This window comes from Dicentrarchus labrax, unplaced genomic scaffold (assembly GCF_905237075.1).
Source record: "Dicentrarchus labrax unplaced genomic scaffold, dlabrax2021, whole genome shotgun sequence".
Taxonomy (NCBI): domain Eukaryota; kingdom Metazoa; phylum Chordata; class Actinopteri; family Moronidae; genus Dicentrarchus; species Dicentrarchus labrax.
This window is the reverse complement of record NW_026136708.1, coordinates 17,243,483-17,261,800: the sequence shown is the minus strand read 5'-3', so window position 1 is coordinate 17,261,800 and position 18,318 is coordinate 17,243,483. Positions and strand designations below refer to the sequence as shown.

Here is an 18,318-nt window from a genome sequence, read left to right as displayed (position 1 = left end):
CAAAATGTGTAGGAATACTGTGGGGCGTTTTAGATGCTGTTTAAAGGTCCATTCACCTCACCCTCCTCTCCCAAGCATGTAGGAGAAACTGCGATGGCTACAAAACCTGGAAAAAAAGGCCCTAAAGAGGCAGTGTTTGGTTTGTCCATTCTTAACTGTAGAAACATGATGGTTCGACATGGCGGCTTCCATGGAAGAGGTAGAAAAGCTCACCAGCATACGTGGAAAAGACACTGTATTTTGCACTTCAGTGATGAAATATTGACCAATATAATGACAAATCACGCATGCATTATAACAACAAAGGCCTATGATTAAATATTCCGTTGCTAAGTAAGCCTCATCTCACTTTGTTTTCTTATTTCTCTTGCATGCACATCTGTCCAAGGTCTTGTCTTCCAGCCACTGTGTGTGAAGACTCTCCTTCATCCTACCTCCCCGGGAAAAAAAAAATGCTGCTTCTGCTGCACAGCCAGCTTTCCACAGTGTATTGGTAAAGGTTAAGAGGGAAAAATTGCAGACACAGCTCAATGCATTGGCATATATTGAACTGCTAATAGAATTTATGTCTTGTTCAACCTCACATGCACTCATAAACCTGCAACTTTGATCTAGATACCCTCAGTCTGGTTCACAGCTCTTATATCTTATATTTTCACACACAAATGTTCTAACATTAAAGATAAATATCACAAATTAGCTCATTTGTATTTAATTTAATTATTTTAATGTATTACAATACTTTTATGTTTAATGTGTTGTTATCATTAATGTTATATATGAATTAGAGCTAGACTTATAAATCGACTGGGGTTATGTTGGCTACTACAGATATAATGATATTAGAGTATTATGTCAGCTGATAATAACTGAAATTAGGAACAGTGTCTTCATTACATCCAGAGAGAGAACTTTAATTTCCCAATTTTTCCAGCTCAGTACACATCTTGATTACAGTTTATGCATTTAGCCTATGCAGTAGGATGTGTATCAGCTATACATCTTTTTTTTTTTTTAACTCTAAAATATTCCATTTCCTTCCAGGTGCCCCTCCAGTGGACAAAAAGTGGTGCCCACTAGAGTGTTAATCCTAATCCTGAACAAGCTGTTGCATGATGAATACGTCACAACTTTCTGCACACTGGTTCCTGTTTAGTTTTTTTGCCCCTGCCCCTCAAATACCATTGCATAAATTAGTTTGTGTTAAAAGTCTGTGTCTGTACACGTCAAAAGGCAAAACTGGCCTCAAACCCCTCTATAGCCTGTGCCTACCCTTATAATAGAGAAAACATGGTAAAGTGCCCTCTAGAGTGCTAATCCTAACCCTGACCAATCTGTTGCACCGTAAATGCGTCACACCTTGTGCGCACTGATTCCCTTTTTATTTTTGGCCTCAAACAGCCAGAGTCCAACACTGCGTAGGAAAGACTGGAAAGCCCTGCGATCTATGACACAAAGTGTTTTCTCTGAACAGACTACTTTAGCATCAATGCCCAGTGAGTAGTTTTCTTCGGTGCATGAATTTGTGCCAGTGTTTTTTAAAGTTTCATGTCATTATTTTGATCCAGAATCCTGTCTTGTCCACACATTGTCAAATCACTTTGTAAAGACTGTGTTACTGATTAGATACGGTCTTTTGTTCTTTGTTCTTTCTCTGCTTGCAGATTTCTTTCCCCCGTGCTTCACTCTTTGCTGGACTTGTACCAAAGATTCCATAAACATCAGATAATTTCTTAGAGGTCAACATGTGTATCTATGTGATATCAAGATTATTGGAGCCAAGTCTGGATTGCTTTATACATAGTCACACCAAAACAGCTGTGCTGTAAACACCCATTGTACAGAGCTAGAGACATAAAAATAAACTAAATTCTGTGTTAAATACACTGTATTTGATGGCTACCTTGCATGTAACAGTAATCTCTAGTTTAAGTTGTGTTTATATTTTAGTAAATCAGCAGCAAATCCTTCAGGCACATGGTGATTAATGGCAATTTTAGCTCTTTCCTGACTTTCCTAAAGAGAGAAACCAAATAAGCTGCCTCTCTTGCTACCATCTGTCACCATCAGCCACTTTTGTGGATACCTGGAAATGAAGAAGGGGGGATATTTTCAGATGTTTTTGCGAGAGGCCACCCGGAGAGTCTGATATGATTTTAAATACAACCACTTGTTTTTTCAGTTCAACCCGGTGGGAGCACTGTGGAGCAGGCACGGCTCCATCCTAGACAGGAAGTCAAGTCTGCTGCACATGAAGGCACCTTATTGCATTATAATACTCAGTATTTGGGTACCCTCCAAATACTCTTCATTTTGTTTTAGTCTCTTCCCCTCTGACATCCTGAGAGCCCGGCCAAAGAGGACCGGCTGACTCTAAGCAAAGGATGAGAGAGGACGGCCAGTTTTTGAAAGAATAATTTATCTGCTCTCTTGATTAAATCCAGTGGGATTATTGAATCATTTTCAACAGGTTTAATTGCCAATATAAGGATTACAGAAATGGAAATGGCAGCTTCAGAATTGATGGATGTGGAAAGAGAGAATATAGACAAAGGAAACAATTTCCAAACAACTTTTAAACAAGGTGTCAGGATTACAAACTTTTTCACTTTTAAGCTTCAAAAGCTGTTCCAGTATCACAGATTTGTAAACCTGTAAAATGATCCATGAAAAAATGAAGAGGTAGGTTTGTGAGTATAAATATGTGCAATTATTGGACAATTTATGTATACAAGGATCTTAGGTCAGTTTTTTGTCCTTGTATGAGCTACATTTGGCAGAGAAGAGAGCATTTCAGTTTTTTTTTTTCAGAAAAGCCAGTGATATCCGTGTGGATTTGTCAAGCTTGGATCAATCCCACATAAACCTAAATGACCCCAGGCCTGCAGTGATTTATCACACTCTGCTGCCTAAACGATGTCCACAAGCCTTTAGACTCACTGGTGCAAGCGACTGTTACATAACTGAGAAGAATTAACCAGACACAGTCACGCCCTCTCGCTAAAACAATCTTTTCTCCTCTTTTCTTTATAGACTTTCTCAGAGAGAGATTTCCAGGTGAAGAAATGGTAATGCTCAGATGAAACACTAACAGAGGCAGAAGAGACCAAGCCATGGAGAGCTGTTGAAATATACTGTATACACCTATACTTTATTCAAGCTCTTGAGGATGCTTTTCTGTCTGCCTGGTGTTTTCAGCAGCCGTGATGAATCAATCGCCCTGTCAGGCTGAGGTATCAAAGCTTCCCACAAAACCCTGCTGCCTCAGACCCACTGAAATGTCTGGTTCCTGGCTCTCAGTCCCTGGTTGAGAGCTCCCTCTCCAAAGCACTCAGACTCGGGCTCAGACCCAAACGGGTGCCCTGAATTTAGCTCCGTCACCCTCTCTGCCAGGAACAACGGACAGCGAATGGTGGAAAGTTTTACCTCCTTAATGTTGACACTTCACTTTTTCTAATGGCTTTCCAGTCCAGAGGGGACAATGACAGCTTGTGTAGGGCAAACAGCACAAGCAATCCACATCAGAGAACAATGTGGGACAGCTTTGTAGGGCGGAGGATCTGAAAGCAAAAAATGCGATGACAAAGCTGCAAGGGTTGGAAGACATTAAAGATCAGGGCCGTAGCCATGGAGTCAACATTAAGGGGGACCCTGCCCATCATGTTGTGTTCATTTGAAATGGATTTAAACTGGATGCCACTGAACACTGTTGATTATAAAAAAGTATGGTCAAGATTAACTCTTGGAGCGTTTCGGTCATTGATCCATTACTTAGACTTTTCACCACTTATCCAACATTTAAATCTAACTATAAAGCTAACTGCTATCTGTTTCATTTAGCCATTATCCTACATTAAGCTAAGTGTTTCAGTGGTTTATCCACTATTTTTAGCTAACTATTTAAAATGATTATCCATCAGCTTACTTCTAGCTAACCACTTCAATAATTTACCTATTAGGCTACTTTTAGCTTTCGCACCATCTATCTATCTTTAGCTTACTATTTCAACTGTTTATCTACTACATTTAGCTATTTGAATCATTTATCCATTACATTTATTTATGCATTAACTTACTTTAAATTATATATCACAACACAAGTATTTTTTTTTTTTTTACATCCATCCAACCATCTATAGGCCTACATCACATCTGTCAGTACTTTTACACAGTGTGTTCAAAAACCCAATAACAAGCCAGAGATGAAGTACAGGAAATGGTAAAAAAAAGTCTGAATAAGTAATATTTTTTTAAGGTTTCTATGGTTTTTCTCTTTCTCGACCACACAACATTTATCTTTGAAATGTGGGACAACGTTAAGAGTGTTATGCAAGAAATAAAAACCTTTGTGTGTGGTAATGCAGACCATAATTTGAATCAGTGAAGAATACGGTATGTGATGGGCACGCATTTCCACCACTTACGCCCTAACAATGAAAATAAGGATGTGAAATAAAGCCATACGACTCATTGCACGCTTGTGTGCACCCACTGAGAAACCGCACCAACAGCGGAGCTCGGACCCAAGTGTGTGAGTCTGTGTGTGTTTGAAGAAAACTAAACTATCTTCTTTGTTGCCAATAAAGGTTCTCTCCAACATTAATCAGCATGTGTTAAAACATCATTTAGATTGTCTGCACACGTCCCAGAGTTACTATTGGAACGGTATTCCTGCCTGATAAGCCACAAAGTTGAATGTGTGTACATTTCACAATCAGAGTTTTGCAGCAAAGAAAAAAGGTTTTCGTGGCAGTTTTTTAGGAAAGGGCAGTGCAGAAGGAAACAGAGAGACGGGAGAAAGAAGAAAGACAGATTTCAGAGGAGTTAAACTCAGTGACTGAGGCATTTCCCCAATATTTTCCTCTCTTCACTTCCAGAGGTTAAAGACACTCTATCCTGAGTGAATTAAATCTTTTTACGAGTTGTGGAAGAGGGAAATGATTTTTGGCACACCCAAACTTTTATGGAGCAAAAGTAGGCCACATTTAGACAAACCATCATCTTATAAATGGGGAGACTTCTGTTTTTAAACGCTGGCAATGTCTCCCAAATGAAACTACTCAACTTTGTGTGCTTGTATTTATGGTTCTGATAAATTGAAGCAGTTCTTTGTCGTTGACTCCAAAATCAGTCTGAAGTCAGTTGTCATTACTTTGTCTGCTCCCACAGGCTTTCTGCTGCAGCTGGTTTCTGCCACATCAGTAGTATTTTGATATGTATAAGTCCCAAAAGGCCTGTAGGTCAGATTTAACAATCACAATCCATGTAACAATAGACTCAAGCTACGCCAAAATGTAATAATTCACTGATACATTTGCAAAGTGTTTAAACCAAGACTTTAAATGACATGTTTTCATTTTTATTGATTCATTCAGTAACTTCAGGACCCAATTTACAATGATACGTCACTTAATACAACCAAAAGAGTGCTGATTTAAGTCACACGACTGGAGTCTGGTCACCATGTGCTTGAACTCACCGTGTCCACTGAAAACCAGTTCACCTCTACATCATGACACACCTCCAGGAAAAGAGAGAGATCTCTGGAATGTGATATTCCCACTGGCAAACTGGTCAACCCTAATCACTGACAGGAAGAGTGGAGCCACTTGGATGACAGGAGATTAACCAGCTGGAAGCCATTTGTACAGTTCAAGTAAACTTGTCCTTGATATTATTTTAAAGGCAACCTCCTCTCAAGTCAACAAACTCTTAAAAGTCACACACAGTGTACTTCTAAAGCCATTTAAAATCTACTGTGTGTTGTATGGAGGAAGAGGTTTATTAACTGTAACTTTTAAAAAGTCTGTCTGAGCCAATAACACACATATATGACTCCCATACCTTTAAATGCACTTGATGTTTGCAGTGTACCAAAGAGCATCTACAGCAGAAAACATTGGCAAACACTGCCCTCTTTTGGCAATACTGTGAACAGACACAGCAGATCATGCACTATACAAATCAACTACATGACTAATAACTGCAAAGTCATCTTATTTACTGTCAATGGTTCAAAAGGTTTAAGCCTTGTCTAAGTATTAGACAAATGAATGATTGAATAAATAAATAAATGCTTATATAAGTGTTTGCACATGTTGTTAAACTAGACTAGACTATCTACCAAACTATGGTTTCTCAGAAAGCACTGTTTTTCCACAGATTTAAATCTTTTGATTGGACTAAAGCCAACTTGGCCGTGCTTCAGAAAAGAAAATCTTTAAGAAACAGTTGCAGAAAAACAAATGTTGATAGTGCCGTATGAGATAAAGGCTGACAATTACAGCCAGGGAGAGAGGTCTTTTAAGTCTACTGGTTCCTTCCATTCGAAATATCCTACATGCCTCACCAAATTTGGTTAAAAAAAAAAAACAAGCTTACTTTACTTAACTTGAACATTCCTCCAAAAACTAAAAATCCCATGACCTGTGTTGAACACCTATTAACAGTGAGTTACTGTTCTCTGGTGAGACCATAAAGATGTGAACTGAACAGAAAAGCTTGACCTGTACCCTCTGTGCTGGTCACCACTCTGACAACAATCACCATATTGTTATTTTCACTGTCGCGCCTTCTCTCACATAAATAACTCTCTATAGCTATAGCATTAAAAGGCATCTTATAGGATATCCAGTACAGCACACACAAATAGAACAATGAAACACCAACCACCAAGCTTTTACAATTGAAATCCTATAATTTTATTATAATACATCAAAAACATGGGCTGCAATAATATTGTTGTTGAGTTTGGTGTGAGTTATTCTGACAAAGATAACGCTCACTTAATATACACTCTGGTTATTCGACACCTAGTTTACATACAGTTTACACAGCCAAATTTGAGTGTGATTAACGAAAGCCAGCCTTAAAGTAAAAAGGAGGCCAATTTGTGCGCTTGAAAAGAGTCTGGAAGTTGGAAACAGACCTGAGATAAAAAGCACTTGCAAATAATTTTAAGTTTGTGATTCTGATGCAGCTGATCACGTTAAAACTCCATGCAAGGTAAAACTGAACATAATTTGCAACTACTTTTTGATTCAGGTCAGAGTGAATGGGGTATTTGAGGATTAGATTTTACTTTTTGGCAGTCTGGAGACGCTCGGTCACGTTCTCCCAGTTGATGACATTCCAGATAGCCTTAACATAGTCCGGCCGCACGTTTTTGTACTGAAGGTAGTAGGCATGCTCCCATACATCAATACCAAGGAGGGGGATGAGACCTGAGTGTCAGAGACAGGAAACAATTACCCTGATAGCTCTATTTCAGGGAAATATATAAATGACATAATCTAGAAAGAAAGTCTTATCTTTACTTCACAGCTGTGTTCAACTGACCTGTAGATCCCTGCAGGGGATCCTGGTTAGCACAAGCAGCTATACGAAGTCTTCCATTCTCCTTATCGTAGCCCAGCCAGCCCCAGCCCGAGCCCTGCACTGCCACTGTAGCAGCAGACATCTTCTCCTTCATCTTCTGGAAGGAGCCAAAGTCCCGCTTAATGGCCTCCATCAGCTCACCTGCACGAAGGGACACAGACACGTGCTATTTCAGGGCAATTAAAACAAGAAACCAGATCAGAAAGCATTTGTAAACTTAAGTTAATCATAATAGCTGTAAATTATGTGAAAGAAAGCATATTCTTTTGCAATAAATAATAAAAAAAGATGTATTTTTTGGAAAGCCATATAATATTGTGTATGCCAAATGATGTCCCCTCTTCGACCATTAAGGGGCAGAATGATTAAAGACAACAACCTTGGTGTAACTATGCTGAGATACCAACAGCTTTTCAGGCACCAAATCCACAAACACTTGAGCCATGTTCCTGAAAACCTGCTGAGTGGAAGTCCAGTATTAACTCCCTTTCTAACTGGTTCGATATGCAAAATCTTCACAAGTCACTCATTTCCTTTAATCTCTGCAGTTTTGTGTTGGTAAAGTCCGCTTGTCTGAGTTTATTCACTGGGAATGGCTGGCTGGGCACCAATGTTTTATTTTGGTGGCTGGAGAGGGCGGTGAGACTCCAAAATAAAGTCTTTGTGAGGGCCAATAATAACAGAAACAATAAGCTAAACGCTGCACAGAGCTGCACAGTTACTGCAAACTCCCGTTTCACATTACAGAGTAACAGCAATGTGTTGCTTAATGTTGCCGTTGGAAAAAGAAAAAACAGGGCGTTTAAAGTTACGTTTTGGAGCCTTACCCTGTGGCTCGCCTCCACCATTTGGAGAAAGATTTGTCCAGAAGATGGTGTGGTTAATGTGGCCTCCTCCATTAAACTTAAGAGCAGGCTGGAGGGCAACCTGCGCGGTCACATCTCCTAAAATACAGGTCAAATACATACAGGTGAATACAAAGACATCAGATCTGAGACATGAATACAGTTACAAGGAAAAGTTAAGAATATAGTGATATGTATCCGGACACATGTAGTTCATTCTTTAATATTAATGAATCCATCCTAACATCGTGTCACTTTGTGTTTGTACCCTTTGCCAGTGCCTCCTTATACTTCTCCTCTGTGACGTTAAGGTTGTTGACATATGTGGCGTGGTGCTTGCTGTGGTGCAGCTGCATGATCTCTGCATTAATGTGGGGCTCCAGGGCGCCATAGTCGTAGGTCAGGTCAGGGAGCGTGTGCTTCTGCCTTGATGCAGCTACCTGGTTGATGGTTTGGCTCAGGCTGGCTGCAGACCTGAAGCAAAGAAAAAACAAAACATACCAACCACATGTCTGAGCATAAGCAGTTCACATTTTATATGGGTCTCCAAATGAGTAAGCTGTGTGGTTAAATTTGACAACATTAGGCTAAGACAGCGTGGCATTGGTAGGTTTATTAGTTACAGTATGATAAGCTTTACCAACTGGCTCGAAGTGACCTAAATTCTGGTGTTTACTCTGAGTCAAGTGAGTAGTTAGGGGGTTAACTAGACTATCTGAATGAGCCTGTGGCACCGAGTTAGCTATTAACTATAATGTAACAATTTAAAGAAAAACACAACGTGTGTGTCATGAGTGTAGGACCAGGCGACAATTCAACACAACCCTTTATTTGGTGCGCCACACAAGCTAACCTTGCTGAGCTGCTAAACTAAAGTTAGCATCCTGGCTAGCTAACTGTTAGCTCTGAATAAATGGCTGTCAAGTTCATGAGCCCCTCGCCGCTAGCAGGAGTCGGCTGTCCGAAAACCCCTTTGTGCACTTTGAACGTGAGTATCGGCACTGAATTGGTAAGTTGATATTGTTAGTTTTACCTGCGCATTTGACCAACTCTGCAAAGCATGTTCATGATAGTGCCCCACAAGGTAGACGACACAGAGCAGACACGCTGGTTCACTACTGCCCTTGAAATGTGCGAGTTCAAGTTGACAGAGCGAGGACTGTACCATTATCGTCATGCCGTGGGGGGTGTTGACGGGAGTGTACAATAATTAGACACCCCTCAGCTGCGACGGTTAAAGCCACTTCTCCTTTCATGAATATTGATAGATATTATATAATGAAATGTGTGATTAAAAACGTGATATTTTGACATGTATTTAAATTTTTTAGATTATATATTTTACTCCTCCCTCTGCTATGACATTTTTCAACTCACCCTTCTTGTTGGTTTTCTGTGAACTTAATAAAAGTATAATACAGGAGCGTAGATTAAGTGTCATTGTATATTTCGTTATATAAATACTGTGCTCATATCATTACATTTTAATTTATATTACATTTCGGTATTAACACACACTGTGTTAAAGCAAATAGATAAATAATACATAATAATATGCAATATAAACATAAAAACTGTAAATAATTTGTACAAGTAGGCTGCACAATTTAGCAAATTATCTAAAATAACAGAATTAAAGTACAGAATCACGTGAACTGTACCACAGCAGAGGCAATGATCGTCTATATTGAGGCAAATGAATCACTAAGGCATAAAACCAGAGACCTCATCTTTTGTGATAAAACACCAACAACCAATTTACAGCCTGCAATAGTTTTTATTCTTGGTGGGTTCTCACAATAAATACTGAATAACTAACCAAGAAACTCATCTGGATCATAGACCATAATATTATAGACAAGTAAGAAAATGTTCTTGTAAGTTAGCCATTTTCTGTTGGTCTGTTTGAAGGAGAACAAACAAACACATTTTCCAAAATAAATCAGGGTGCACAGATCTTTCTCACTTCTCATTCGAGAAATGTCACACACAAACCATCCATCATCTTCCATCATGCACAAACCAGTGAACACAAGCCTCCAACGGGGGGAAAAAGCTCTGTTCGGGTCACAGCACAGCACTACAACCACTGCCACTACACCAAGGCTGCAACTAATCATTATAATTATAGATTAATCTGCTTATTCTATTCTTTTAAAATGACATTATTAAAAATAGTGAAAAAATATAACAAACTTTCACAGAGCCCAAGGTGATGTCTTCGTATAAGCTTGTTTCATTCCAAATTTAAAATAATATTGAATTTATTAACAGAGGAGAGGAAATCAGCAAATATATAAGAGATTGGAGATGAGATAAGAGAAGAGTAAAAATACAACAGAGAATAATGAAATAAAAATATACTAAGATATAATAGAAAATATAAAAACTATAATGTAAATATATACACTGTAAGCAGTATGCAATAAAGAAATATAGTGTACATGTGCATTTATTACAAGGTAAGTTTGTGAAAATATACATTGAGAAGCTGTAACCAGCCAGTTTATGGCAATGATCGATTGATAATTAAAACAAATTTGGATAAAATTATTGCTCAATTAATTAATTTAACTTACTTCAGCTCTAAATATGTACAGTAAGAAACACAGTGGTTATATACGTACAATGAAAATCTTACTTTGCGCCGACTCCCTTTACACAACACACAAATAGAATGAAAAATGAAAATATATTTTAATTTTCATGACAATAAACATCTTGAATCTCTAAACTACACAGCTTTGAATTACGCCCCAAAACATGAATGCGTCTCTTATACACTGTGTAGTGTATTCATGAGCTTAACATATATAAATACACACACACACACACACATATATATATATATATAAATATAAATAAATAACCATAAGCCATTTACTAACAGGCAAGGAGCATGTTTCCCAGTACTGTGCGTCCTAGCGACGTGTTTTTAGGATCCAGAAATCTCTGCGGAGTGAGTGCTCTGCTTTGTCTTCCCCAATCTTTGGCTGTACTCTGCAGCAACGCGAGTGCAGCAGCAGCACGGCCAGAGCCATTCTGTTCTGCCTTCAGTGACGAAGATGATGGTGATTACGGCGAAGCGAGTTAACTACATATAAATCTTGCACGTTATTATTATTATTACTATTTCTTTTATAGCGTAGTCGCCGTTTTTTACGTAGAGAAAGCCAGTGACGCCGAGAGGCTCCGGTAACATCGACGAGGAAAGCGGGTCCGGTGAGTGTTTCAGCGTCGGCTTTAGAGGCCTGATATCTGCAAGCCAAGAGCCCGCTAGTTTCAGGAAAAGGAGCGCAAGGGAGGGAGTCATTTCCTTCACCGCCATTTTGTGATAACAAGGAGCCGAAAACAGAGCCAAGAACTGCACGCTGCCAGGTCGGACATACAGAGAAATATCGCGGCTGTAACGCGGTACTTTCACAGCCTGTGTTTATTCCGGTGGCCGAGGCTAAAATGTTATTAGCACGCCGGAGTTAACCTTGGTTAGCCCTATTTCTGTTCCCTGCTACATCGGTCGCTGCCTGCCACACTCACAGCTAACAGGAGGCTCGACAGCTCTTATTGACTGGTAATGTTAACTTTTTACTTGGTCGAGCAGGTAGTTAAGTTAGTCACCGCACACAATTAACTCAGTTTAATGGTCGGGAAGCCGTAGTATTTGTAGCATTTTAGCCCAGTTGTCATACATGTCATATATATTTATATATATATATATATATATTTATTTTTTTTTACTGCGTGCGGACAACCAGCGCGTTACAGCTAACGATGATGCAGTCGCTTCAACACACGACAACCAGGTTGTGATTAATGATGATGGTTGTTTTCTTTCACGTTTACTTCTAGAGTTCACAATGACCAACGAGGAGCCTCTACCCAAGAAGGTGAGCGTCTTTTTTTTCTTCTAGTCCAGGCGTGTTTATTTATCACGTGTCGTGAGCCCCCTTTTCATGTCTAAATATAAGCTTAATTAATGGATGGGGATGGGGAGGGGGGAGGGTGGGGGCTTCTTTTTATCTAACCGGTCCTTGGTCTTGCTCTCCACAGGTTCGCCTCAGTGAATCTGATATGAAGACCCTGACCAGGGAGGAGTTGTGCACAAGGTAAATAACAGCTCTGCAATTGGAGATGAATTATGTTGTGTGGATCTTATTTTAGGTTGCACTGTTTTTTTTAATGTTTACACATGTTCTGCTCCTCAGGTGGAAACAGCATGAAGCATATGTCCAGGTCCTGGAGGCAAAATATGCAGATTTATGTTGTAAGTACATCTGTTGTTACATAAATGTGATCCAGTACAACACAGATATTGTTTCTTCTGCCAGCCTCTCTGGCAGCGATAATCACTACATGTTGCACGCCATATTTGGCTGCTTTTTGAAAGGGATGTTTCTTCTGATGCGCTTCTTTTTTTTTTTTTTTTTTTTTTTTCCACCTTCCCTCTTCAACCGTCTTAGCCAATGATGTAACAGGGCTGAAGGAGTCAGAGGAGAAGCTCAAGCAGCAACAGCAGGAGTCTGCACGCAGGGAGAACATCTTGGTCATGCGACTTGCCACCAAGGAGCAGGAAATGCAAGAGTGCACAGTATGTATCTATTCCTCTACTTAATGTTTTTTATGTGACTGTGGGAAACTTAGTTTTGTCTTAAAAGAGAGAGTGTAGATGCATAATTGTTGGTGCACCCAGCACCTCTTAAAGTGTAGCTTAACTTGTATGTTCCCTATTCTTACTGCTATATTATAATGTATTATGCTGTGCCAACAAAAGTCCAACTACTCTGTGGCTGCAGCTAATCATTAATTTTATTATTGATTCATTTTTAAAAATACATTGATTGTGGGTTAAATGCCTGCTATTGATAAATACTCACAAGTTACCACGCTTAAACTCTTTTCCTTAGTCCAATAAATGGCCAAAAAAAAACCAAAGTACACTGTATTTTATGAAATTCTAATCGTTCGTCGTAATGTTTTGTAATTTTTACTTGGGAAAAACTTGAACAAGCTATCATTGAATCATCTCATTTTATCTGTCAAGTCTACTAATTGACATTGTTTCAGCACTAGACTATACCTTGTATTCATTCATTACTATGGTATGTCTGATAAAGGTAAATAGTGTTGAGTACGGCATCCTTTGCTCTTATCAGATTGACATCTCAGTGGATCACCCAGTGGCTTTATGGCAGCACATGCCATTCTTATAGGGCAGCTGAGGTAAACACAACACACACTGCCAGGTAGCGTTTAGAGAAGTTTTAAACTCTGGTTGTTACTTTGCTGTTAACCACTGAGCTGTGAAGGCTAGGGGACAATTTCTGACTGAAATAGTTAAATTCTTAGCTGGCTGTTGAGTTATTAGTTGCACATTTGCCTATTATTTAGATATATTCAAATAAGTCCTGTGGAAATTTGAGGTCATCATAGCTGACTTCAAAAGGTGAGTTTTTGTTTGTTTTGAGCTTGTTTGATCTACCTTGATCTAGGCTTTGCTGGGTGTGTCCAGGAAAGCAGTTCATATGTACCAGTTACATTTATTATAGAATTTAAATGGTTTAAATGTAATATAAGATTAACCAAGATTAGTTAATAGCTATGACTAAACATCCAACCAAGTATTTTTTTTTTATTTTGCAGCAGTCTAAATTTAAATCTAGATCCATTTCAAAGGTGTTTGATCTTATTATTCGAAATTGCTTTCTTGTTGCCCAGTTTATTCTCCTGATTGAAAAGCCATCAGATAACCTTTAAAAATATCACTGGATTTATGAACCAGACGTTTAGTTCTTTTGATTGCGGGAGAATTGCTATTGTGGCTCCATCGACTGGAGATTGAACAAGTTAACAGTCAAAATCTTAAGTTCATCATTAGTAGTGATATACTACACTTTACTGGTCAGTAACACCTGTTTGTTTTATCCTGCAGACCCAGATCCAGTACCTCAAGCAAGTCCAACAACCGAGTGCGGCCCAACTGCGGTCATCCATGGTGGACCCAGCCATCAACTTGTTTTTCCTCAAAATGAAGGCTGAACTAGAACAGACTAAAGACAAACTGGAGCAGGCCCAAAATGAACTGAGTGCCTGGAAATTTACACCTGATAGGTAAAGACAATCAAAATAACCCCCCTCCCCCCAAAAAAGTCAAGACTTCCTCATGCCCCCCACCCTCACTCTCACTGCAGGCATGCAGGAACAATGGTGGGGGGAAGGCTGACAAATGCTGTACTCACCACGAGACTCAGACTTTACAGAAAGCCAGTCACTGCAAAACAAAACTGTTTTTGTACTCTTGCACTGTGCCAGCTACATATCACATAACCTAAAGCGAAAAGACAGTATGGTCAGGTGACACTTGTGTTTCAGCTCTCTCCCCTCACCGTCCAAGGGCCTGAAGGAGTCTGGACTGTTCCTGAAGAGGTGGTCACTCACTTCCCAACACGGATATGCCCTCCCTGCACCCTCAGCTCAAACCAGACAGTTCACATATTAAATAGAGGGGTTATGGTGGAGGGTGAGTCAGGCAGGGACCATCCCTAGCCTAAAACAGCAATTGAACATTTTACAATTCCCATACTACTATAAAGACATTTAACTGTGGATTACACCACACACATACCCCTCTAGTCTGCCTGAGAAACGTAAAGACTTTTGGACAGTCTAGATACATTTCAGTAACATGAGGAAAGTTTCTAGGATTTAAAAGTAAGACTTTGGGGGGAAGAGACACTAGAAATGATGTTAAGACTGTGAGCGGAGCCAGATCCTCGGTCCACAGAGGACTGTGGTTCAGGCATGAGGGTCCAGTCGCCTGTGTCTTTGAACATGGGCCCACTCACGGTAGAGTGTATTTACATGTTTTATTTTGTGACTTGTTTCTTTTTATTGGCATTTCATTTGATCTTTCTCTTTTTTCTCTGAAACAAACACTTACTGCAGTGTGTGTGAACCAAGAAGCACCATTAGCTTTGTTTACACTTGTATAACATTTGCACTTTTATGAAGAATTAAGCTTTGCTTAATTCTTCCGATACTTACCAAAACACACTGCTGTAAGTGCACGGAGTCCTGTTTTCAAGTTGTGAATGCAAATGTCTTCAACAAGTCATGTTATGAGTTGATGAGAATGTATTTATTGTATTTCTGTGTATTTTTGTTATTGACCTCACAATCTCTCCCTCAGCCATTTACGCTCATAGCTGATTAGACTGTTCTTTCTCACCTGTGTGGCACAGATCTTTAGCCACTGTTTTCAGAATGAAACACACATGGAATCTGTTTTGTCTTTTCCTGTGTTTTAAAAAAACAAATTTATACTCCTGGTGAGCTTTAAGCTGGCAGTGTATACACAGCCTTTTGAAAGCTGAAGGCATTTGTCTTCAGTCATTTAGAGAAATTACTGGTTATGATAACTATTTAAACTACTGAGAAGAAATGCAGTTAACTAAATAATGTGTAGTTCTTATAACACATGGTTTTCTGAGCTGTTAAGACTTTAATGACTGCTTCTACTTTTATAGGATACAGTTGCTGAGTTTATTTGCCATTACTGTTAATATTTAATTTCCTTCTGGGAAGATGACTCCCATAGGCATTTATAGACTAAATAGATGTCAGTTAATTTTGGTTTTAAATAACGTGTATGCCTGTCTTATGTTTTGTAAATTTGGCTTCTTGATTAGGGCTTTTGTAAAGCACAAACGCAATAACTGCTAATGTAAAAATAACAGGTGTGCTGGACTGTTGGAGTATTCCTTAACCTGTTGTGAAGCTGAGAAAGCAGCGCCTTAAGCTGTTGCTGTGATTTTACTGTTGAAACACTTTCTCCTGTGTATTTAAAGTGATGACTACACAAAACTAGTGTCTGGTTGTGCAGTGCACATTTCCATTTTTTACCCATAGGTACTTGTTGATATTTAAATTATAGTTCTTCTTGTCATTCTAATATTACTGTTACATTTTTTATTCTGCCTTTTCCTCACACTCAGTAATGTAGCGAGCGAGTGTGTTTTAAATTTGAGACTTTGGTCGTGGCAGAATTGCTTAGTTCCATAGAAATAGTTTGGTTTGGCTTTCAGTCACAGTGAGGACCTTAGATTTTAAATGCATACTCATAATTTAACTTTTAACTCAGAGAGAAAAATGTGAGTTCGTACTTCGGGTCTTTATCAAGAAAATGATTTACATTTATTTGTACAGAACAGATTTGTGGGATGTGGGGTTCCTATTGCTAATGTTATATTGAATTGAAAGCTAATGGATATAATAATGAAAATCCTGTTGTGACTAGAGAGTCATTTAGGGATGGGCAGGTTGAAGAGTTTTCTGTTGACCCTTAGCTTGTGGATCAGGCAGTTGGAAGAGATCAATGGCCTGTCGTGTTTGTCTCCTGGTTCACTGTGTGATGTGAGACTTGTTTCCCTTACAGCCAGACGGGGAAGAAACTGATGGCCAAGTGTCGAATGCTGATTCAGGAAAACCAGGAGTTGGGTAGGCAGCTGTCCCAGGGACGCATCGCCCAGCTGGAGGCCGAGTTGGCACTGCAGAAGAAGTACAGCGAGGAGCTCAAGAGCAGTCAAGACGGTGAGAACATGAGCAGCATCCACATCTTACAGACCATTTTACCTTCACCAAGTGTGACACCTTGTTGTCATATGTATATCTTTTCAACATGCTACTGTTGAGTGGATTTTTGACGTTGCTCCTTGTCTGTACCTGATCTCCGTCTCTCCCAGAGTTGAATGACTTTATCATCCAGCTAGACGAGGAGGTGGAGGGGATGCAGAGCACCATCCTCGTCCTGCAGCAACAGTTGAAGGAGTCTCGTCAGCAGCTGTCTCAAAATCAGGGGTCACTGGCCGGAGCAGGACCCAGCAGGACTTCACCCGCTGCTTCCAGCTCGTCCGTTGAACCGTCCACCCAACCTGAGCAGGCCAGTGCACCCTCTGAGCCAATGGGCAAAGACTACGGGAGGGTCTCCAATGGACCAAGCAATGGCAACTCATCACAGAGGAGCGAGACCACTACACCCAGTCTGTACCGGGAGGTCAGCAGCACAGAGGAAGACTTTCCCATGTCCCCCATGGTCTCCAGCCCCGGCGAAGCTGAGACCAAACTGTCCAACCACTCGGAGGAGGCGTCAGGGAGTCAGACTGCTGCTGGGAGAGTTGGAGGACCTGTGGGTTTCGGGAGCCAGCTGAGCGCAGGGTATGAGAGCGTGGATTCTCCGACTGGCAGCGAGACATCATTGACTCAGCACTCGAATGACACAGACTCCACCACCGACCCCCACGAGGACAAGGCTGCCCTGGTGACCAAGGGCACCAGGACTGCAGGGTCACGGCACACTCAGAACGGCCTGGACTCCAGCACGAGCGACAGTGCGGTTTTGTAATGTACTTTGACATGTACTGTCTTTTCTTTTTTATACAATATACAAACAAGGCAACAAATTGCATAGTCTGTAACACAGCACTGCTGTCCAAGACATTTTGTTTTCACCTTCCTCCCCTTGCCTATCGTGATGCCTCTGTCAAATTTGTGTTGCTAAACAGGGATATAACAGGTATGGGTTAATGTTAGATTTGAATTGAGTGGATGTATGATTTAAAACTAGTACCTTTTTCATTCTGCTGTTTATTTGAGCACGTCTATGCTGTTCTTGTTTGAGCTCTTGACACTGAAACAGGCATCTGGTGTTGTAACTCATCGTCAAAAGTCAGTAAAATCACTGAATTACAGTAGCTTCGCAATATTCAAGGTCATTTTTAGATGTTGGCCTGTTTTTTTGTTTTTTTTAATGCAATTTTAATTTTTCATTGACAAACAATTCTGTTCAAAATATTATGTTAAATTGTGAGTAGTTTATATGCGATGTTCATATTATTCTGACTTCAGTCCTTTTCATGTACTGACCAAATACCAATAAAGATTTTTAATACTACCGAGTGACACCCGTTATTACTACACAACAATAAATTAGTTGAAGCTGAAGCATAAATATTTAAAAGGCCTCAATACATAACCTAGCCTGCTGGGTCTGTCAATCCAAAATAAAAGTATTCTACTTCATTTCAAGTTTATTATGAAGAGA

The 18,318-nt window shown here is 39.8% G+C and overlaps 2 protein-coding genes across 3 annotated transcripts; one reads left to right on the top strand and one right to left on the bottom strand.

Annotated features, from left to right (window-relative positions):
* Positions 1-6,677: 6,677 nt before the first annotated feature.
* On the bottom strand, positions 6,678-9,394 carry sod2 (superoxide dismutase 2, mitochondrial). The gene is made up of 5 exons (XM_051409474.1): positions 9,256-9,394; positions 8,491-8,696; positions 8,205-8,321; positions 7,339-7,518; positions 6,678-7,223 (listed from the first exon to the last, which is right to left on the bottom strand). Exons 1-5 carry the CDS (start codon positions 9,288-9,290, stop codon positions 7,078-7,080), a joined length of 684 nt encoding a protein of 227 aa, XP_051265434.1. The 5' UTR covers positions 9,291-9,394; the 3' UTR covers positions 6,678-7,077.
* A 1,828-nt stretch (positions 9,395-11,222) lies between these two features.
* Positions 11,223-18,168, top strand: wtap (WT1 associated protein). Of its 2 annotated transcripts, none has more exons than XM_051408716.1 (8): positions 11,223-11,444; positions 12,072-12,109; positions 12,273-12,328; positions 12,428-12,486; positions 12,683-12,810; positions 14,152-14,330; positions 16,654-16,808; positions 16,961-18,168. In XM_051408716.1, exons 2-8 carry the CDS (start codon positions 12,080-12,082, stop codon positions 17,617-17,619), a joined length of 1,266 nt encoding a protein of 421 aa, XP_051264676.1. In that variant the 5' UTR covers positions 11,223-11,444; positions 12,072-12,079; the 3' UTR covers positions 17,620-18,168. The 2 variants fall into 2 exon arrangements, with proteins under 2 accessions (XP_051264676.1, XP_051264677.1); XM_051408717.1 differs by lacking the exon at positions 11,223-11,444 and adding an exon at positions 11,455-11,793.
* The last annotated feature ends 150 nt before the right edge of the window (positions 18,169-18,318 follow it).

What these genes read in the sequence shown, in the direction of transcription:
- sod2 (XM_051409474.1), bottom strand. Translation starts at nt 9,290, where the DNA reads ATGAACATGCTTTGCAGAGTTGGTCAAATGCGCAG. An exon ending in AGAGTTGGTCAAATGCGCAG is followed by an intron (nt 8,697 to 9,255) that starts GTAAAACTAACA and finishes TCTTTGCTTCAG; the next exon opens with GTCTGCAGCCAGCCTGAGCC. An exon ending in TGGTGGAGGCGAGCCACAGG is followed by an intron (nt 7,519 to 8,204) that starts GTAAGGCTCCAA and finishes CCCTTCGTGCAG; the next exon opens with GTGAGCTGATGGAGGCCATT.
- wtap (XM_051408716.1), top strand. Translation starts at nt 12,080, where the DNA reads ATGACCAACGAGGAGCCTCTACCCAAGAAG. An exon ending in AAAATATGCAGATTTATGTT is followed by an intron (nt 12,487 to 12,682) that starts GTAAGTACATCT and finishes CAACCGTCTTAG; the next exon opens with CCAATGATGTAACAGGGCTG. An exon ending in TGGAAATTTACACCTGATAG is followed by an intron (nt 14,331 to 16,653) that starts GTAAAGACAATC and finishes TTTCCCTTACAG; the next exon opens with CCAGACGGGGAAGAAACTGA.